The sequence below is a fragment of the Salmo trutta genome, chromosome 9 (assembly GCF_901001165.1).
Source record: "Salmo trutta chromosome 9, fSalTru1.1, whole genome shotgun sequence".
Taxonomy (NCBI): domain Eukaryota; kingdom Metazoa; phylum Chordata; class Actinopteri; order Salmoniformes; family Salmonidae; genus Salmo; species Salmo trutta.
The window spans coordinates 36,379,434-36,393,506 of NC_042965.1; the positions used below are offsets into that span (position 1 = coordinate 36,379,434).

The 14,073-nt window shown below is 44.5% G+C and overlaps 1 protein-coding gene across 1 annotated transcript in view; it reads left to right on the forward strand.

Moving 5' to 3' along the window:
* Positions 1-14,073, forward strand: part of LOC115199662 (collagen alpha-1(XXVII) chain B) — a 98,760-nt gene that overhangs the window by 23,965 nt on the left and 60,722 nt on the right. The window contains exons 5-7 of the mRNA XM_029761971.1: positions 2,400-2,453; positions 9,813-9,866; positions 10,196-10,249. Of these exons, the coding sequence (XP_029617831.1) occupies positions 2,400-2,453; positions 9,813-9,866; positions 10,196-10,249 (162 nt within the window). The remainder of the gene's footprint in view (positions 1-2,399; positions 2,454-9,812; positions 9,867-10,195; positions 10,250-14,073) is intronic.

Sequence of the window (14,073 nt, forward strand, 5' to 3'; positions counted from 1 at the left end):
CCATGTCACTTCACATATCATGCCTTCATTGAATATGATGTGTAAGCTAATATCTTAGTCTCTCCATGTGCCTCCTGTTTATCTCTTCTTTCTCTCCACCATTTTCTCTCTCCAGAGGTCTTCTCTCCCTCTCTGTCTTCTTTCTCTCTCTGTCTTCTCTCTCTCCCTCTCTGTCCTCTCTCTCTCTCTCTCTTGCTCTCTCTGTCTTTCTCTCTCTGTGTCTTTCTCTCTCTCTCTCTCTCTCTCTCTCTCTCTCTCTCTCTCTCTCTCTCTCTCTCTGTCTGTCTTCGCTCTGTCTTCGCTCTCTATCCTCTCACTCTCTGTCTTCTCTCTGTCTTCTCTCTCTGTTGTCTCTTTTTTCTCTCTACCATTTTCTCTCTCTCTCTGTCTTCTCTCTCTACTCTCTCGCTCTACTCTCTCTCTCTCTGTCTCTCTCTCCCCTCTCTATATTTCTTTCCCGTCTTTGTATTAAGAGATAATGATTTCAATATGTTGTAATATCCAGCTAATGCAAATGCAATGAGATGCACTGAATGGTTGAATAGAGAGGGAGGAAATCTGTAGATGAGCTTCTGGTAAGTGTCTCCATATGTCCACTGAGCTGTGTGTGGTGTGCTGGGACTGGGGCTGAGGGGGCAGGGTAGTATGTGGGGGGTAGTGAAAGCTGCTGACTTCTATACAGGCTGGTAATAAAGCAACTTCTCTACAGGCTGATAATAACGCAACTTCTCTACAAGCTGATAATAAAGCGCACATACATTAAATAACAGAGACTGAGACAGGCAGGATTACTAAACCAAACACTTGGCCCTCCTCTCATCTCTCCTCTCTCTCTCCTCTGTCTGCCCCTCTCTCTCCTTTGCCTCTCATCTCTCTCTCCTGTCTCTCCTCTATCTTTCCCCGGTCTCTCTCTCTCCTCTGTCTCCCCTTTCTCTCTCCTCTCTCTTCTCTCACTTTCCGCTGTCTCCCCTCTCTCTCTCTTCTGTCTCCCCTCTCTCTCTCCTCTGTCTCCTCTCTCTCTCTCCTCTGTCTCCCCTCTCTCTTTCCTCTGTCCCTTCTCTCACTTTCCTTTGTCTCCCCTCTCTCTTTCCTCTCTCTCTCCTCTGTCTCTCATCTCTCTCTCCTGTCTCCCCTCTCTCTCCTCTGTCTCCCCTCTCCATCTGCTCTCTCTCCTCTCTCTCTTCTGTCTCCCCTCTCTCTCTCTTCTCTCACGTTCCCCTGTCTCCCCTCTCTATCTCGCCTCTCTCTCTCCCCTGTCTCTCATCCCTCTCTCTTTCCTCTGTCTCCCCTCTCTCTCCCCTCTCTCTCTCCTCTCTCGCTCTCCTCTCTCTCTCCTCTGGATGTGATTGTAAATAATTACCCCTCTCTCTTCTCTCCTCCACAATGGAACACTAGGGAGTCAAGAGGGTTTTGGTGTTCAGGAATGCTTTTAGTTAATTTTCTTTTCATGTACGACGGGGGAAACAAACACATTTAAGTCATAACTTCAACTGTCATTATCCCTGTCACCAGAGGTGTTTGTGATGGATATTACCCCAGCACGTCCAACGTTGTCTCTCCCCAAAATAATTCAATATTGATTTGAATCAAATTTTATCAGGCTTCTCAGAAGACACCTTCACAGTACTATTTTCCAAAGGGTTCTATCAGCCCCAACTCCCTGTTCTGTTGAATGGGGCCCATTTGGAATATATGTTCTGTTGAATGGGGCCCACTTGGAATGTATGTTCTGTTTAATGGGGCCCACTTGGAATGTATGTTCCGTTTCCCCAAGAGGACTTATCCTTTACCATTAATTACCAGTGGATGTATGTCAGGTTGCTATTTAGTTGGTCCCCCGCTAAAACATTTGGCATACCTGGTCCAATAGGATTCTACATGTACCAACAGTTTTTAGTATAACTCCAATTAGAGAGACAGAATATCCAGTATAGAAATGATTGACTGGCCTTACCTTCACTCTGCTCTGTGGGCCCCTGGGATGAGGGTGGAATAGTGAGGAAAACCACATCCATATTTAATAACGCAGGCAGGCAGGCAGGCAGGCAGGCAGGCAGGCAGGCAGGCAGACAGACAGACAGACAGACAGACAGACAGACAGACAGACAGACAGACAGACATTTGGTCTGCAGAGCACCTACACAACCTTGACCAGTTGCATAGCCAGACGTTAGAGAGTGGAAAGTCTACTGGCAGTAAGATTACTCAAACAGTGATGGATATAGAAGTATCCCCTACTCCCTCACAAAAACCACAAAGTGGCTGAAGCATATACATGAGCCACTACATGAACACACTGTCACACTCCCTTCATACTGAAACACATGTACATGTAGATCAACCTGTTTTTCTCCTCAATCTTCATTTCATCTCAACATTGTGTCTTCCTGTTTTTGTAGGGTCCTCCTGGTCCCCATGGAAACCCAGGTCGCCCTGGACCCCCTGGACTCAAGGTATGTATTCAGTAGATCAATTATGACCCATAGGTGTTTTGGGGGCCGCATGGGGCCAATATAGAGACAGGTATTGGTGATAGTGTATGTGCTGTATATAGTGGTAACATTAATTACATGTAGATCCTGTGATTCCATAGGAAACTCTATGGCTGTCATGTCCTCTTTGAACTGTGCCTGTGTCAGTACTCATAAAGACAGAGTGAAAGCACAGTGGTTAATCCATAGCTGTGTTCGAATACTCATACTAACTGCACTAACAGTACTATTTGTGCCGTACTGTAAATTGAGTATGTAGTATGCTTACTGGTCACACTATGGATATAGTTAGTATGCCGAAAGCACTATTTCTGTGCTTTTAGGACCATAATGGAATTCTTCAGAAAATGGCCGTTGCTTAATCAGTGGTTAATCCATGTCTTCTATAACACCACCACTAACCGGCAGATAGGCTAGTGGTTAAGAGTGTTGGGCCAGTAACCGGCAGATAGGCTAGTGGTTAAGAGTGTTGGGCCAGTAACCGGCAGATAGGCTAGTGGTTAAGAGTGTTGGGCCAGTAACCGGCAGATAGGCTAGTGGTTAAGAGTGTTGGGCCAGTAACCGGCAGATAGGCTAGTGGTTAAGAGTGTTGGGCCAGTAACCGGCAGATAGGCTAGTGGTTAAGAGTGTTGGGCCACTAACCGGCAGATAGGCTAGTGGTTAAGAGTGTTGGGCCAGTAACCGAAAGGTCGCTGGTTTGAGTCCCCCAGCTGACTAGGTGAAAACTCTGTTGATGTACCCTTGAGCGAGACACTTAACCCTAATTGCTGCTGTTAGGTGCTCTGGATAAGAGTGTCTGCTAAATGACCCCAAAAAATTATATGACTGCACTTACACAGAGATGAAAAACAGGCGGTTTATTTTCTGGTTGTAAATTTTAAGAGGAACAATTAAATACCTTTTTTTTTTTACTTGCAACTGGGTGTCAAGAGTAAGTGCAATTCTAAAAGTTTCCACTGAAAAAAAAAGTCAGTTGGACAATGAAATGAATAGAGTGTTCACAAGTGTAGATGTTGGCACCAGTTACAACCTCCTTTCCCTAGCCCTGTCCAGGAGACCATGGTTGTGTCCCAAACGCCACCCTATTCCCTATAGCGTACAACTTTTGACCAGGACCCATAGGGGAATAGGGTGCTGTTTGGGATGCACACACATTTCATGCCAAGTTGGGGCTTATGTGAAAATGTAGACTTAAATGGTGCGATGGAGTCAATAATGGAGAAGCGTATCTTTTTTTACCATCAGTAACCTAGTAGAATAATTGTATTATTTTGTGACCGTTTATGTCTTTTCACAGTTTTAGCACCAACAGTGATTGTTGACTAGAGTACCTGCTGAAATTGGCTTGGTGCATTCAGGTGGAGACTCTTTCATCGTAGGCAAACAGGACAAAGTCATAAACTGCAGGAGGACATTCATAAAAGTTACCCATAATGCAGGATTTGTTCAGAAGCTCAGTGTGTGTAAAATGATTTCCCTTTGATCCAATTCCTTTGAACAAACACATATGTTACTACTGGTTGCAAAGTTTCTGTGTTAGTCCTTGAATGGCCCAATTAACATGTAGAGGGCCAGGTTGTTTTCCTTTCCACCTGGCCAGTAAAAACCATGGGCCCTAGTTATATTTAAAGGGCCCTGAGTTTTTCTGGGTCAGATCAAGTGGTCAGTGAAAAACTCCTGATCCTATGTATGAGTGAGGTTTAGGATTATATGCGTTCAACGTCTTTATGGTACAGTATTTAAGATTATAACGTAATTACTTCCCAGTACCCTAGACTACAGCAGTAGTCAGACAGCATCCCACTACTTCCTGAAAAGGACAAGGAATGTGCCTGGTCACTCATATTAATGGACTCTGTCTTGTGTAAATACAACTGTTGTGTGTGAACCTATTCACTCATCACACTACAGGCCGGCATGTAAACTGTAATTCTCCACCTTTGTGTGATTAAAAAGCATAACTTTGCAGAGAATGTGTAAATGCACCATTACATCAAGCAATTGTGTGTGTATCGGATCACTACCGTTAACTAACAGTGGGTAATGTAGTCCTACATGTAAATGCCAGTGCTTGAGCTCTGCATGCCATGGCAGAGAACATGTAAACACACACACACACACACACGCATCATATGCTGCTTCTAATCTGCTCTTTATTGTTACACTTAGAAAAAAGAGTTCTTCGGCTGTCCCAATAGGGTAACCCTTTTTGGTTCCAGGTAGAACCCTTTTGGGTTCCGTATAACACTCTGTGGAAAGGGAACCAAGCAACAGGGTTCTACCTGGGTCCCAAAGGGTTCTACCTGGAACCAAAAAGGGTTCTTTGAGTGTACTCTTATTATTATCTATGCTGATGCCTAGTCACTTTACCCTGCCTTTATGTATATATATAGCTCAAATATATCATATCCCTGCACATTGATCGGGTACTGCTACTCCCTGTATTTAGCTCCACATTGATCTGGTACTGGTACTCCCTGTATATAGCTCCACATTGATCTGGTACTGGTACTACCTGTATATAGCTCCACATTGATCTGGTACTGGTAATCCCTGTATATAGCTCCACATTGATCTGGTACTGGTACTCTCTGTATATAGCTCCACATTGATTTGATACTGGTACTCCCTGTATATAGCTCCACATTGATCTGGTACTGGTACCTATATATAGCTCCACATTGATCTGGTACTGGTACCTGTATATAGCTCCACATTGATTTGATACTGGTACTCCCTGTATATAGCTTCACATTGATCTGGTACTAGTGCTCCCTGTATATAGCTCCGCATTGATCTGGTACTGGTACTCCCTGTACAGTGGGGGAAAAAAGTATTTGATCCCCTGCTGATTTTGTACATTTGCCCACTGATAAAGAAAGGATCAGTCTATAATTTTAATGGTAGGTTTATTTGAACAGTGAGAGACAGAATAACAACAAAAAATCCAGAAAAACGCATGTCAAAAATGTTAGAAATTGATTTGCATTTTAATGAGGGAAATAAGTATTTGACCACCTCTCAATCAGAAAGATTTCTGGCTCCCAGGTGTCTTTTATACAGGTAACGAGCTGAGATTAGGAGCACACTCTTAAAGGGAGTGCTCCTAACCGCAGCTTGTTACCTGTAAAAAAGACACCTGTCCACAGAAGCAATCAATCAATCAGATTCCAAACTCTCCACCATGGCCAAGACCAAAGAGCTCTCCAAGGATGTCAGGGACAAGATTGTAGACCTACACAAGGCTGAAATGGGCTACAAGACCATCGCCAAGCAGCTTGGTGAGAAGGTGACAACATTTGGTGCGATTATTCGCAAATGGAAGAAACACAAAAGAACTGTCAATCTCTCTCGGCCTGGGGCTCCATGCAGATCTCACCTCGTGGGGTTGCAATGATCATGAGAACGGTGAGGAATCAGCCCAGAACTACACGGGAGGATCTTGTCAATGATCTCAAGGCAGCTGGGACCATTGTCACCAAGAAAACAATTGGTAACACACTATGCCGTGAAGGACTGAAATCCTGCAGCGCCCGCAAGGTCCCCCTGCTCAAGAATACATATACATGCCCGTCTGAAGTTTGCCAATGAACATCTGAATGATTCAGAGGACAACTGGTGAAAGCGTTGTGGTTAGATGAGACCAAAATGGAGCTCTTTGGCATCAACTCAACTCGCCGTGTTTGGAGGAGGAGGAATGCTGCCTATGACCCCAAGAACACCATCTCCACCGTCAAACATGGAGGTGGAAACATTATGCTTTGGGGGTGTTTTTCTGCTAAGGGGACAGGACAACTTCACCGCATCATTTGACGGGGCCATGTACTGTCAAATCTTGGGTGAGAACCTCCTTCCCTCAGCCAGGGCATTGAAAATGGGCCGTGGATGGGTATTCCAGCATGACAATGACCCAAAACACACGGCCAAGGCAACAAAGGATTAGCTCAAGAAGAAGCACATTAAGGTCCTGGAGTGGCCTAGCCAGTCTCCAGACCTTAATCACATAGAAAATCTGTGGAGGGAGCTGAAGGTTCGAGTTGCCAAACGTCAGCCTCGAAACCTTAATGACTTGGAGAAGATCTGCAAAGAGGAGTGGGACAAAATCCCTCCTGAGATGTGTGCAAACCTGGTGGCCAACTACAAGAAACGTCTGTCCTCTGTGATTGCCAACAAGGGTTTTGCCACCAAGTACTAAGTCATGTTTTGCAGAGGGGTCAAATACTTTTTTCCCCCACTGTATATAGCTCCACATCGATCTGGTACTGGTACTCCCTGTATATAGCTCCACATTGATCTGGTACTGGTATTCCCTGTATATAGCTCCGCATTGATCTGGTACTAGTACTCCCTGTATATAGCTCCGCATTGATCTGGTACTAGTACTCCCTGTATTTAGCTCCACATTGATCTGGTACTGGTACTCCCTGTATATAGCTTCACATTGATCTGGTACTGGTACTACCTGTATATAGCTCCACATTGATCTGGTGCTCCCTGTATATAGCTTCACATTGATCTGGTACTGGTACTCCCTGTATATAGCTCCACATTGATCTGGTACTGGTGCTCCCTGTATATAGCTTCACATTGATCTGGTACTGGTACTCCCTGTATATAGCTTCACATTGATTTGGTACTAGTACTCCCTGTATATAGCTTCACATTGATCTGGTACTGGTACTCCCTGTATATAGCTCCACATTGATTTGGTACTGGTACTCCCTGTATATAGCTCCACATTGATTTGGTACTGGTACTCCCTGTATATAGCTTCACATTGATTTGGTACTAGTACTCCCTGTATATAGCTCCACATTGATTTGGTACTGGTACTCCCTGTATATAGCTCCACATTGATTTGGTACTGGTACTCCCTGTATATAGCTCCACATTGATTTGGTACTGGTACTCCCTGTATATAGCTCCACATTGATTTGGTACTGGTACTCCCTGTATATAGCTTCACATTGATTTGGTACTGGTACTCCCTGTATATAGCTCCACATTGATCTGGTACTAGTACTCCCTGTATATAGCTCCACATTGATTTGGTACTAGTGCTCCCTGCATATAGCTCCATATTCATCTGGTACTAGTACTCCCTGTATATAGCTATATTCTTGTGTATTTTATTTCTCTTGTGTTACTATTTGTATAAAGAAATCTAATAAATTATACTCTGTATTGTTGGGAAGGGCTCGTAAACAAGCATTTTACGGTAAAGTATACACCTGTTGTATTCGGCGCATGTGAGAATATGTTTTTACTTTAACTCATATATACTGTAACATTGAGTAGGCTCTTTACGTTGAGGTATATGGGAGAAATCAACATCTGTGCTTTGACGAAGCAGTTTGCTTCAAAACACAACAGTAATAAATACTATTGAGGGAAATCAAGTTGCTGTCCTGAACCTTCTTTCAAGATTTCAGAAATCTACAGTCGTGGCCAAAAGTTTTGAGAATGACACAAATATACATTTTCACAAAGTCTGCTGCCTCAGAGTCGTTAGATATTTTTGTCAGATGTTACTATGGAATACTATGGAATAGTATAATTACAAGCATTTCATAAGTGTCAAAGGCTTTTATTGACAATTACATTAAGTTGATGCAAAGAGTCAGTATTTGCAGTATTGACCTTTCTTTTTCAAGACCTCTGCAATCTGCCCTGGCATGCTGTCAATTAACTTCTGGGCCACATCCTGACTGATGGCAGCCCATTCTTGCATAGTCAATGCTTGGAGTTTGTCAGAATGTGTTTGTTTTTGTTTGTCCACCCGCCTCTTGAGGATTGACCACAAGTTCTCAATGGGATTAATGTCTGGGGAGTTTCCTGGCCCTGGACCCAAAATATCTATGTTTTGTTCCCCGAGCCACTTAGTTATCACTTTTGCCTTATGGCAAGGTGCTCCATCATGCTGGAAAAGGCATTGCTCATCCCCAAACTGTTCCTGGATGGTTGGGAGAAGTTGCTCTCGGAGGATGTGTTGGTACCATTCTTTATTCATGGCTATGTTCTTTGGCAAAATTGTGAGTGAGCCCACTCCCTTGGCTGAGAAGCAACCCCACACATGAATTGATCTCAGGATGCTTTACTGTTGGCATGACACAGGACTGATGGTAGCGCTCACCATGTCTTCTCCGGACAAGCTTTTTTCCAGAAGCCCCAAACAATCGGAAAGGTGATTCATCAGAGAAAATGACTTTACCCCAGTCCTCAGCAGTCCAATCCCTGTACCTTTTGCAGAATATCAGTCTGTCCCTGATGTTTTTCCTGGAGGGAAGTGACTTCTTTGCTGCCCTTCTTGACACCAGGCCATCCTCCAATAGTCTTCGCCTCACTGTGCGTGCAGATGCACTCACACCTGCCTGCTGCCATTCCTGAGCAAGCTCTGTACTGGTGGTGCACCGATCGCAGCAGCTGAATCAACTTTAGGAGACGTCCTGGCGCTTGCTGCACTTTCTTGGGCGCCCTGAAGCCTTCTTCACAACAATTGAACCGCTCTCCTTGAAGTTCTTGATGATCCGATAAATGGTTGATTTAGGTGCAATCTTACTGGCAGCAATATCCTTGCCTGTGAAGCCCTTTTTGTGCAATGCAATGATGACGGCACGTGTTTCCTTGCAGGTAACCATGGATGACAGAGCAAGAACAATGATTCCAAGCACCACCCTCATTTTGAAGCTTCCAGTCTGTTATTCAAACTCAGTCAGCATGACAGAATGATCTCCAGCCTTGTCCTCGTCAAAACTCACACCTGTGTTATCGAGAGAATCACTGACATGATGTCAGCTGGTCCTTTTGTGGCAGGGCTGAAATGCAGTGGAAATGTTTTTTGGGGATCCAGTTCATTTGCATGCAAAGAGGGACTTTGCAATTAATTGCAATTCATCTGATCACTCTTCATAACATTCTGGAGTATATGCAAATTGCCATCATACAAACTGAGGCAGCAGACTTTGTGAAAATTAATATTTGTGTAATTCTCAAAACTTTTGGCCACGACTGTACATCTGTTCAGTATTTAGAGACTAATGCCATAAGTGGAGAATCAGGGGAATCTGACTATTAAACAGTTTGTTTCTCTCTCTGTCTTTCTCTGTCTTTCTCTCTCTGTCTGTCTCTGTCTCTCTCTCTCTCTCTCTCTCTCTCTCTGTCTCTCTCTCTCTGTTTTTCTCTCTCTCTCTCTCTCTCTCTCTCTCTCTCTCTGTCTCTGTTTCTCTGTCTCTCTCTCTCTCTCTGTCTCTCTCTCTCTCTGTCTCCTTCTGTGTGTGTGTGTGTGTGTGTGTGTGTGTGTGTGTGTGTACTCTGTTCCAGGGACGGAAAGGAGACTCTGGCCTTTCGCCGGGCAGAGCTCCAAAAGGAGAGAGAGTGAGTATCTAATGTTTCAGTGTTCTTTAAAAAGGGAGAGTGTAACAACGGCTAACCTAATAACACGGGATAATGTAATAATTCAATAATATAATAAGTTATCTGTAACAGAGAATCATATCATTGAGCTTTTGTCATTGAGAGTTACTCAACAAAATGGAAACACATTTTGCAATAGCCCAATTTTCAATATTGTCCAATATGACCTAATGTGTTATCTGTTTTAGCTGGCAAGTAGCAAGTAAAGTAGTAGAGACCTGTTTCATGTACATGAAGAGTATGAAGTTGACTTGTAACTGTATGTACATCTCTAATTCTGATCTGTTTAGGGAGACCGTGGTGCTTCAGGACCTCTTGGACTGACTGGCCAAGTTGGTAGAAAGGTAGGAGACCCTTACTCCTGCCATGCTCACGTTACTCTATGAATCAGACTCTTTGAATGAGTACAATAGACCACATTGAAGGGCACTAAATCCTAGGCTACACCCTGCCTGCCCACTCCTACATCTCTTTTGAGCTGTGTTCAGCAGGAATTTCTCAAAGAGGACTGGTTAGGAGGGCTGAAGCCAAGAGCATTTTTTTTTCAAATTATGTTTATTCTCTTGTTTGGAGAAGAGCCTAACATAGTGAAGGCGTAGTAGTACTGTACGTTTAGAGTGGCTGTGTTCAGACAGACTCTTCTTCAGGACTCTGGAGAAGGAATGGAATAGCTGGGTTGTGACATCATCACTAATGGCTTCCAACACGAGGAGGGCGATTGAGGAGAGTCTTTTTTTGGATGGGAACCTTTCACAGTTGGAATCACGCTTTCACTCCATGCAGCTCAAAATGTTATGTCATTGCCTCTCTTTGACAACCGTTCTCAACAGTATTCTGCAGCTACTATGTTTAGTGACTATGACATTTTGTTACGGCTTCAGCTGCTTTGGTGCACTGCCTCAAATCAACACGTCCAAACTGAGGATGAGGATCCTTATTCAGTCATTTTCTAGGATGCTCACTTCTTTGATGGTCAGTCACACATGTCAGTATTCCAGGGGTTTCCCAGGTTGCCAGAGCTGTTGTGTGTGTGTTTGATTACTCCAGACCTGGCCTTGCCGTGGGCATGTAACACAGCTTAATCACACATGTCACATGGGAGACTATTACACACACTCAGGTGGGAAGAAGGACATCTGCTCCGTGCCCCATGATGCCTTGCAGCAAACACATGTTTTTCATTACCAGAAAATAAAATATTAAAAGCTGGTGGGAAAAGAGTTGGAGACACTATCTCTCCTAAATTACTGCTGGCAGGCAGTGTATCATTGGGTTATTCCACACATGATCCACTGCCAGAGAGAGAAGAAAAACAGAAACTCTGAGTACAATACAGTAATGGAAGAGATCTACAACTAGGGGTGCTTTAGGTCTCCAACCAACCGGTGCAGACCTAGGTTCAAATCATGTTTTCTTTCAAAAACTTTAAGTGTTTGATTGAGCCTGCCTGGAGTGCCAGATTGCCGGCGTTTGCACTTTTGGGGCTATTCCAAAATGTTTTTTGAAAGAAAACAAATACTATTTAAACCCAGAGCTGAACTGGTGCTAATTAAAAAATGACCACCGTCTCCCTAATGATGATGAGCTTTGTTTAGCAACATGCAGTCAGTTTTGGACCCATTTGTATGAGAGTAGTAAAGTCTGAACCTGGCGTAGAAACAACAGCTACGCCATAGGACCGGCTGGCGCTGAAAGACCATCTGGCTTAGGCTCCAGTCAAGGTTGTTTCATTCACTACAGTAAAATAGAGGGTCTCTTTCAGCTGTCCATGTGTGTGCATACTAAATGGCACCCTATTCCCAATGTAGTGCACTACTTTTGACCAGAGCCATTTGGGATGCACCCTGTATGATGTGCGTAATGGAAAAAATAGTTTATGGGAAAATAGCGTCTCTTTCTTCCATTAAAGAGCTGAATGATGGTAATTGCAGCTTCTCTCTAAGTGTGGACAGAGGTTTAGTGACTGTTACATCCCTCTAACTAATGTACTATAGGGGTTAGTGAATGTTACATCCCTCTAACTAATGTACTGTAGGGGTTAGTGAATGTTACATCCCTCTAACTAATGTACTGTAGGGGTTAGTGAATGTTACATCCCTCTAACTAATGTACTGTAGGGGTTAGTGACTGTTACATCCCTCTAACTAATGTACTATAGGGGTTAGTGAATGTTACATCCCTCTAACTAATGTACTGTAGGGGTTAGTGACTGTTACATCCCTCTAACTAATGTACTATAGGGGTTAGTGACTGTTACATCCCTCTAACTAATGTACTGTAGGGGTTAGTGAATGTTACATCCCTCTAACTAATGTACTGTAGGGGTTAGTGAATGTTACATCCCTCTAACTAATGTACTGTAGGGGGGTGGGTGTCCAGCTGGGGAATATTTGAGCCCTTACTCACGATTGTCAGCATGAGAAACCTCAGAATCATGCTGGGATATAGCTGAAAGTTATGTGTTTAGTTTAGTTACCAAGGCCAACACATAGACATCTCACTATTTTGTGGTCAGTGACTGTGTACTACAGTACCCTGTAACCTCACTGACTGTGTTCTACAGTACCCTGTAACCTCACTGACTGTGTTCTACAGTACCCTGTAACCTCACTGACTGTGTTCTACAGTACCCTGTAACCTCACTGACTGTGTACTACAGTACCCTGTAACCTCACTGACTGTGTTCTACAGTACCCTGTAACCTCACTGACTGTGTTCTACAGTACCCTGTAACCTCACTGACTGTGTTCTACAGTACCCTGTAACCTCACTGACTGTGTTCTACAGTACCCTGTAACCTCACTGTCTGTGTTCTACCGTACCCTGTAAGCTCATTGACTGTGTTCTACTGTACCTACAGTATCCTGTAACCTCAACAGCTGTGTGGGCACTTGCTCCCTGCGCCTCTTGAAGTTCTACCCCATGGCCTTGTCCCTGGCCTGGGGCCAGACAGAGTCTGTGTCTCCCTCTCCCTCTGTGGGAAACGTGTAAAATATGTCATGGCCCAATGTAACCTTGCAGTCAGACAGACAGAGTCAGCAGTTGGGCTAGTAAATCAGAAGAGGCCGGTGGGCTGGTGGGGAAACTGACACACTGTGGAGAGCATTACCAGCCTTGAACCTGGATGTAGTGGAGCGGGGTGTGTGTGTGTGTGTGTGTGTGTGTGTGTGTGTGTGTGTGTGTGTGTGTGTGTGTGTGTGTGTGTGTGTGTGTGTGTGTGTGTGTGTGTGTGTGTGTGTGTGTGTGTGTGTGTGTGTGTGTGTGTGTGTGTGAGAATGGTAGCATGCTTGCTCACATGCGTCTGGACCCTGCTCTTTCCACTGCCAGCCCAGCCATGATATCATTGGCATATTGAAATTGCTCTGATATTTATTAGACACGAGCTAAGTCTTTTTTCTCCTAGACTTTCCCTTCATATTCCTGGCTATAGGTAATGGTCTGACACGTTTGGTGTCTGGGCCTTGGTTAGGTTTTCTAACAATGGCTGTGTACACTGCTCAGGACTACATGTTCAGGCTCATACTTCTCCTCCAATACAGTTTATAGCAACAGATACTACAAGGCTATTTGAATCACATTATTCAACTAACTGGGCTTATGTTCACTTCACACTCGGACTGAAATACGCCTTCAATGGCACACATGAAGACAGGGACCCTCAGATCAGAGTCTACTCCTCTCCTCTGTCTCCCTGGCAGGGAGCCTCAGATCAGAGTCTACTCCTCTCCTCTGTCTCTCTGGCAGGGACCCTCAGATCAGAGTCTACTCCTCTCCTCTGTCTCTCTGGCAGGGAGCCTCAGATCAGAGTCTACTCCTCTCCTCTGTCTCTCTGGCAGGGAGCCTCAGATCAGAGTCTGCTCCTCTCCTCTGTCTCTCTGGCAGGGAGCCTCAGATCAGAGACTACTCCTCTCCTCTGTCTCTCTGGCAGGGAGCCTCAGATCAGAGACTGCTCCTCTCCTCTGTCTCTCTGGCAGGGAGCCTCAGATCAGAGACTACTCCTCTCCTCTGTCTCTCTGGCAGGGAGCCTCAGATCAGAGTCTGCTCCTCTCCTCTGTCTCTCTGGCAGGGAGCCTCAGATCAGAGTCTGCTCCTCTCCTCTGTCTCTCTGGCAGGGAGCCTCAGATCAGAGACTACTCCTCTCCTCTGTCTCTCTGGCAGGGAGCCTCAG